This window comes from Liolophura sinensis, chromosome 1, assembly GCF_032854445.1.
Source record: "Liolophura sinensis isolate JHLJ2023 chromosome 1, CUHK_Ljap_v2, whole genome shotgun sequence".
NCBI classification, from domain to species: Eukaryota; Metazoa; Mollusca; class Polyplacophora; order Chitonida; family Chitonidae; genus Liolophura; species Liolophura sinensis.
Window position 1 is genome coordinate 45,768,832 of NC_088295.1, and position 9,072 is coordinate 45,777,903.

Below are 9,072 nucleotides of genomic sequence, written 5' to 3' on the forward strand. Positions count from 1 at the left end.
ATTGTAGAGTAATAACACCTGTGGATGGTTGTGGGTTTCCCCCGGGCTTCCCCCAGGCTCTGCCCGGTTTCCTTCCACCATAATGCTGGCCGTCGTCGTATCAGTGAAATATCCTTGAATAGGGCGTAAAACACCAATCAAATCAAATCAAATGTATGGTAACACCGTTATGCTTAATTGGCATATTGCGGTATGATGTCAAACAATACCTATATTTTAAAGATGTTTCCAGATTTAGGGACTAGTGACAAATAAGTTTGAATTACCAAATAACTCCCTGGCTAATAGTGACAACTCAATATACACAATACGGCAACAAAACCATATTTGTGAATTAGTTTGGCCATGGTTTATTGCCGAAAATAATTATCTAAGAATGGCGTATACATGGGTAATACACGCCTGACTCGCCAAAAGGTGATCCCTGTGGTAAACTCCGGCAGACCCTTAAAACTGATCCCCAATGGTTTATCAGGGGCAGATCTAAAACTGGCAGGCAACCGATCCTTATCTCAGAACTTAATCAATCCCCCCCCCCCCTCTGGGTATGACACAGGCAGACCGAGCACAGCTGTAAGAAACACACGTGTCTCCCTCGGGTAAAGCACAAGCACATGCCTCCTAACTTCCAGTGGTACGAACACAGGCAAGTCACCATTATCTTATCAGTGTCATTTTTCAACCTTCTATAACCATGTAGACCCCTGCCACCTTGACTGTTATGGTCCCATGATAATTTTAAACGCATTTCAAACAACTGACAATATATATACACAGGGTGGGTGGGTGGATGGAAAAATTAGATTCATTTGTAAAGACTGCTACGCGTAGCACACTAAACGTCCGTCTTGGCCGAATTGTTATCGGCGAATGACGATATTTGCGCGATCTAGTCAGTTACCTTACAGCTCAAATGAACCGCCACCCAAAACTCACAGCCTAGAGGGAGATAACTCTTATCGACAAATATGTATTATGCCATCTACTCTTCAAAGAGGATAACTCTCATGGGCTTGTAAGTAAGTTATGTAAACACGGTTTACAAGCAAAGATAACAATGTCTCCAAACACCACCAGCCAGTTCGTATTTTAGATAATAAATGTTAACATTTAGGTGTGAACATAATTAAATTTCAAATTTTGACATGTCAAAACTGGCACTGTAGAATCGTAAGCAATATATCTTGCCATATAAGAATAACTCAAATTCTTAAGTATTAGACACATACGCGTGTTTGTTGTGTGTTAAAATGATTCTAGAGTTTGAATAAGTTAAAATGCGAACAGCTGTGTAAATTTTAGGAAAATTATTATACATTTTAAACTGTAACGCCATATTGATTGTCGCTGTCATATAAAAGGATATTCTTGAGGATGGCGTAAGACACCAATAAAATAAATATATGAAAGGAAAAACGTGTACTGAGTAGGTTAATATTTTGTGAAAGAAAATTATTTGAGCTGTTTTAAAATAATAGCAAGAATTCGATTAGATTTGTGATGATCGATTTTTTACGGATATAGCCTTAGGGACATAAGCCATTAACATTTCTCATTTGTTGCAAAACCACCCACTCACGCAGAACCATGTATCAAACTCTTTACACAGGATAGTGATTGTCAAACTTGTTGGATCTCAAACTTTTATCATGAATAACATTAACTCTATTTTATCTGTCAAAGTTTCGAACAACTCTTTGTTTCTGTTTTGACAGGAATACAAACCTCCCACGACCAAGGACATTCCGATTGACATGCGTATAAGTTTCCTGAAGGATTCCAACAATCCCCTTGGTATTCTCGGATCTAAAGGTAGGTATAAGGTAATTACAAATCACCTACCGGGAAATCGATGCAGTGGGAATGTTTTTTTTTTTAATAAAAAAAATCCTTCTATGCAATTATTGGGTGGTCCTTGGTCCGAAATATTCCATGCAGTGTGAATACTGTTTTTTTTTTCAAATTTAAAATATCTTTAAGGAGTTAGTGGATGCTATTCGGCCTGACGTTAAAACAGGCTATAATTAAAGGAATGTTTAGCTGTCCAGAAATCTCCTAAGATTATCCTTAACACAGCAAAGGGGGCCAGTGATTGGATGGAATTCACGAAGCATTCATGGCGTTGCGTGCCCATAACAACTTTTGGCAACGACCACTGTAGGCATTAGCGTTCAGCACTGAGGGGTTAGAGCAAGGAAATAGGAGTGGTTGACCAGGTGTCAGTATAATTTGTCTGAGTGGGATGTCATGTCTGGTGTCTTTGGCATTTGATTCTTAAGTATGACTCTTCAGGGTTGGCAACACTTTGGCGGTTTGGACTCGCCCTGTCACAAGGAGACACCATATATGTACACACATCTAATGACTTCCCCACGTCATGTGGCTAAAATATTGTTAAGTACGACGCATAACTCATCGCATACGTACATGCATAGATGCATACATACATACATAGGTGCATACATACATAGGTACATATAATACATAGGTGCATAATATATATGTGCATGCATACATAGGCGCGTAAATACATACACAGGTGCACACATACATACATACATACATAGGTGCACACATACACACATAGGTGCATACATAAATAGGTACATACATACATACCTAGGTGCATACATAGGTGCATACATACATACTAACATACATACATACCTAGGTGCATACATACATAGGTGCATACATGCGTACATACATACATAGGTGCATACATACATACATACATACATACATACATACATAGGTGCATACATGCTTATTTACTGTCTTTGAAAGCTTATGGGCGTTAGGGTTTTTTGTAAAACATTTCCATTGGTACAAAGCTTGGAGCGCGGATGTAAATGTCAGAAGAGGTTTTAGAGCCCAAATACCTCGCTAGGATTGTGTATACATGTGCATAATTGTACACGTCTCTCCTCTTATCTAACGACACCTATATATGTATTTATCCGTAGCCACTGGAGAACCGCCAATAGTGATCTCGACTGGTGCTGTATTCGCATTAAAACATGCTATTGAGGCCAGCAGGAAAGATCTGAACGGTGACACGAGTTACTTCCCCATAGGTAAGCTCACAGTACTGAAAGTCAGTCACCTTCTTGTGTTGTCATCCAAAATAAAATTGCGTAAGATGTTAACTTCACGTTTCAGGCACAGATTTTCTTAGTGAAACGGATCTACCTAAACTATTGGTAATTCAACAGGGTATGAGCTTTAGATCTGAAAAGATAATCAAATTCACATGCAAACGAATGCATTGATACTGATACAGATGGTGGTGGTGCTCAAAGCATAAAATGGCTATTCTATCACATTACGTGTACGACGTAAAACACCAATTAAATAAATAAATAAATTATCAAGTGAAAACTATTCAGTAGGCAAATCCTGCAACATGTAAAAAAAAAACTTTTCTATATTTTATATACTTATTTTACCATTTTCAGCCGAGTTACCCTTAACAGTGGAGAAGAGACAACAACTTTGTAAGGTGTCTTCTGACAAACTTACCCTCTGAATGGGTGGATCGATGAGTGGGTGGATGGGTGGGTGGGTGGATGTGCGGTTAGATTAAATGAATTGAACCATAACAAGGTTGTACATCTATAGATGTTTCGAAAATTTCATATGTAGCGTAATCATCCAGTTGTAAGATGGGTGGAGGTGAAGGGTAGGACTATATATATCTGTAAGAATATCTGCCCAGGATCCATTAGTAGGACGAGTTGATTCAACGGAACCAACGGAACAAATTTTACATTCTCATCAAACTGAACGTGTGGAACAACTGGAATCCATCATGGAAAACCCAGTTAAATCAACAGTGTGCGTTGTTTAATGCTGGAACATATATGGCCAAATGATTCTTCTCGAAAGAACCGGTGAATTGAATGGAATCACAGTAAGGGCTTAGCATGTGGGGATGGAGTAAGATGGGGGAGGGGGCGGGTATGGCCTAGTGATAGTATCCTTACATATGGATAACAGGTCACTAGACGGAAAGTGTGACTTTAGACATAGTAGGCAATGGACTGTTTATATAATACCCATATACATGTAGACTTTATATTCCGTTATACGCTATATTTTTATTGATGTATCCAAGATTGTATACACAAAAGTAGATGCAGGCAAATGTGTACACATTGTGCCATATATAATCTTGTAATCAGCTGTTTACAACATAGGCCTACAAATAAAATGTTCTTCATATATCTTTCGTCTTTTTGATTCGTAATTCCACATCTGGAACTTCTCTTATGGATACGAAGACTTAAACATGAAAAAGTAATTCACGGCAAGACATGTAGTAAGGAGTGTTATGGCCATATATATATATATATATATATATATATATATATATATATATATATATATATATATATATATATATATATATATATAAACTCTGTCAAAAAAGAAACGCAACCCCCGTATTTTAGAGATTTTAATATTTAGTTTAAGGACGGCACAACTTTTTCTTATTGAAGACAGAAGTCAGAAATTTGGCAGAATAATAATCAAGATGGTCATGTTTAAAACTGTCTTTTCAAAAGTCATCTCACAGACACCAGTTGCTCACCAGGGGGCGTCTTCCTCAGTATCTCGTATGACCACCACGAGCTGCAATCACTGCGCGGCATCTCCTTGGACAAGAACGGATAAGACGCCGGATTCTCTCCTGGGGAATGGCCCTCCACTCCTCCTGTAACGCAACGGCGAGCTGTTGAAGCGTCTGTGGCGGTGGCTGACGTTGACGCACGTGTCGATCCAGAGTATCCCACAGATGTTCAATAGGGTTGAGGTCTGGTGATTTAGAGGGCCACGGCAAGACATTGACGGTGGAATCCTGCAGAAATATCATTGTTGCACGTGCAATATGACGCCTGGCGTTGTCCTGTTGAAAAAGCTGTGTCTGTAGGTCAATAATCGGGAGAAGGTGAGGCTGTAACACCTGGTTTATGTAACGTTGGGCTGTCAGGTTCCCTGGAACGATCACCAAGTCTGATTTCTGGTTGTACGAGATGGCTCCCAAAACCATAACACTGCTGCCGCCAAATCTGTCCACCTGCCGGACGCAGATGGGCGCAAAGCGTTCATGACGTCTCCTATACACACGCTGTCTTCCGTCGTGACGTGTCAAAAGAAAACGGGATTCATCAGAAAACCAGATGCGCCTCCAGTTTTGTAAAGTCCATATCCTTACGTTGTTGCACCACCTGAGTCGTAGGCGTCGATGTAAGGGGCGTAGTACAAGTCCAACAACTGGTCTACAGGCACGTAAACCCGCTTTTTTCAGACGGTTCCTAATCGTTTGAGCCGACACTCTCTTCAAACCTGGTATTTGTGCGGCAGTCACGGTTGGTAGGGCATGCCGATTACGCAGGTGAAGGACCCGGATGTACCGATCTTGAAGTGGGGTCGTGATTCTTGGCCTTCCACTTCTCGGGCGATCGTTGGTCCAATTAAAGTTGTTGTAACGGCTCCAAAGTCGGGATATCGTTGTTTTGTGAACATTTAGGTGTCGTGCAATAGTACCAAAACTTTCTCGATATTTCAGTCGGCAGCACTCAGTCGCGGCATTTTACCGACTGCCTTTCGTCGACGAATGAATGAATAAAATACGAAAGCACATGGGCTTTTATACACCCCCACACTATAACTGCCATTGACATGATTTGCATGTGAATGGTTCTGTGTGCGACGTCAACAGGGTCATTCCATGCGTTGTGACGTCATAAGCAATAAAATACACTTAGGAGAGAAAAGGCAGTTGTTTGGATGGTAATCTTCATTAAAAACGTGTATAATTTCATTACCTTTGGCTAAAATTTAGTTTGAAAGCAATAACTTTATTCGAACGAATTTTTGATATCCGAGGACAGGGGTTGCGTTTCTTTTTTGACAGAGTTATATATATATATATATATATATATATATATATATATATATATATATATATATAGGGTGTGTGTGTGTGTGTGTGTGTTTCACACGTTAAGGTTTCTCAAAAGAGGATAGCTCCTTACATTACAGTGTCCTGGTTTGCAAATGAAATTAGCAATATATAGATTTGACGAAACGCCGAGGTGTGACACAATATGGTCTCACCAGAGCCAGATCTGTATGTGGTTAGCTCCCTTTAAAGGGGCACAGTGTTGCTTGGAGCCTTGGACTGATTCCACAAAGCTGGTTTTGACAAATTTTAAATTTGAAATGTGATTTGAACGCCATGAAAAGAAACCAGTTGAAATTGAAGATCTTTATTTAGTGTAGTGATAACACAAACATATCGAAATTTGAACCCGGGGAACACCAACAGGTGTAATATCATGGTTCTAAGTTTTGAGTGAGTGAATGAGTGGTTGGGGTTTAACGTCGTACTCAACATTTTTTCAGTCTTATGAAGACGAAAAAATCCTTAGGGTGCATGTACGTGTAATTAACCTATCACTGCTGAGCGCCAAGCCATGCAACAACAAGTATCAAATATTTGGTATGAACCGACGGGTTTAACCCTGGGTCTCCCGATCCCAACTTCGAGGCGGACGCTCTAACCATTCAGCCACAGAAGCGGTCTGGTATCTTTACTGAATAAGTATTGCGAATAATTAGCATGCATATTCACCGTAACTTAAACCACTGAGGAGATGCAATTTCGACCAAAACCTTGAAATCAGATTTTTCACGACTTTAAACCTACGAACAAAATATCCAGCCACAAGGCTTATTGATTTATTTATTTATTTGATTGGTTCTTTACGCCGTAATCAAGAATATTTCACTTATACGACAGCGGCCAGCATTATGGTGGGAGGAAACCGGGCACAGCCCGGGGAAAACCCACGATCATCAGCAGGTTGCTGGAAGGCCTTCCCACGTACGGCTGGAGAGGAAGTCAGCATCGGCTGGACTGGAACTCAAAGCGACCGCATTGGTGAGAGGCCACTGAGTCATTACGCTAACCAACTCAGCCACGGAGGCCCCTAGGCTTATTGAAATACTAGACAAAAATATTTTTAGAGGTGTTATGTACCACAAGTATACAAAGTACAAGGTAAGTTGGGGGGGGACACAACTTCACCCATGAGCTGTGTCAAGCTTCAGATCCAAAATTTAGGACGTAGGTACCTATAACAACAGGATACTGACCAAGTTTTGGTCGTCGAAAGAATACACCGTTTTGATATCTCCTAAGTTAATGCTAAAACGACGATTAAATCCAGATAAACAATCAAAAAGAGAGATTTAAACAGAGGGGTCACAGACCTATATTTATTACTACCACAAAAGAAAATATATAAAACCGTACATGTATTCCGAATTGACCACAGAAATGCATTTTTACGTTACACGTAACAGGACAAAAATCATATGGTTGTCTCATTCCAACCACAAATACATGAATATTACCACTTTATACTCTACGATGTCTGTATACATGAACATGTATCACGCTACAATTTTTAACTGTACAAAAAAGTTATCTTTATGTTAAACAGGTCTGTACATTTTGTACATTAAAATTGCAGATAAATCATCAATTTACACTTCAGGATATCTGTGCATTGAGTTAAACATGTCTCATGCTACAATTTGTACATTCCAATTACAAATTAATCATCAATTTACGCTTCGAAATATCTGTGTATTGAGTTAAACACCTCTCAAGCTACAATTTAAATTATATATTCCTATAACAAATAAATCATCAATTTACACTTCAGGATATCTGTGCCTTGAGTTAAACATGTCTCACGCTACAATCCATACATTCCAATCACAAATAACTCATCCATTTACACTTCAGGATAACTGTGTATATTGTATATATATAATATATATCTAATCACTCATCGTTACCATTCATTCATGATAAATACATCACAGTTTATTACATATCATCGTTGAAGCACTGAGGTATATGTTATGTGTTATATATTATGTGGTATATATTATGTGGTATGTATCATGTGGTATATATCATGTGGTATATATTATGTGGTATATATTATGTCACCAAAACAATTCATCGTTCAAAAATGCAACTAAAATATCCGCACCTCTGTTTCATTTGTTAATTCGCCTGTGATAGTAACATCTTGCGCACGACATGACCGTGTAGCGCTGAGATACGTGTTGGAAGTTAGGCATATTTACACAGCAGTAAATGCCATTCAATGTTTTCGTCACAATACAGCTCTTAAATAATAAAAGTAGTCTACAGACTTTTCAGGAAGCCCAGTAAAGTCTAAACCATGTAAAAATGGTGAAAGTTTTCTGATAGCGCCAGTCACTACATTTGTCAGAATGAGCTGCCGGCCGTCGACTGTAATACTCTTGACTGAGTAACTAGAATGTTGCTTCCGTCGGTAGTGTGTGACGCGGAATGCTTTAGAGTAGCTAGTCCCCAATAACTTTCATTTGGTGACACGTTTCCTGGAGAGACCGTGGCCTAAATCTTCGATCCATTGGATCAGTCAATGTACACCCATGTACCAGGTGCTCATCAAAACCACAGTGCCTCATCTAAATCCTTGACAAATTCGCTTCCTTAATACAATGTGGAACATGTCACTTGAGTTAATTGAGTTGATCGAATGACATACTGTCCTGTGTCTGTACCATTGATGATCTATGGCAGTATATCTCTCCCCTACATCAACCGTCCTGTTAGCGTACCACTGATGGTCTTTGGTACCGTTTCTCTCCCCCACACCTACTGTCTTGTTGGCGTACCATTGATGATCTGTGGTACTGTCTCTCTCGCCTGTTGGATCAGTCAATGTACACCCAAGTACCAGGTGCTTATCAAAATCGTATAAATAACAGAACAGTTCATCTCATGGTGAATGTTGATTCCACGAAGTAAGGCTAAATCTATGACAAATTCGCTTCCCTAATACAATGCGGAACATGTCACTTTAGTTAACTGAGTTGATCGAATGACATAAGTTTTTTTTTTGTTGATGTTGTTGTTGTTTTGTTGTTGCTATTGTTGACTTTTTGTTGTTGTTGTTGTTGTTTTTTTTTGTTGCTGTTCCTGTTCTTGGGTTTATG

General features: G+C 39.3%; 1 protein-coding gene across 1 annotated transcript in view; it reads left to right on the top strand.

Annotated features, from left to right (window-relative positions):
• The window catches only part of LOC135476550 (uncharacterized), a 31,183-nt gene extending 27,060 nt beyond the window's left edge, over positions 1-4,123 (top strand). Inside the window, 3 exon segments of the mRNA XM_064756609.1 lie at positions 1,716-1,812; positions 2,967-3,077; positions 3,459-4,123. Coding sequence (XP_064612679.1) covers positions 1,716-1,812; positions 2,967-3,077; positions 3,459-3,529 — 279 coding nt within the window. The 3' untranslated portion in view covers positions 3,530-4,123.
• The last annotated feature ends 4,949 nt before the right edge of the window (positions 4,124-9,072 follow it).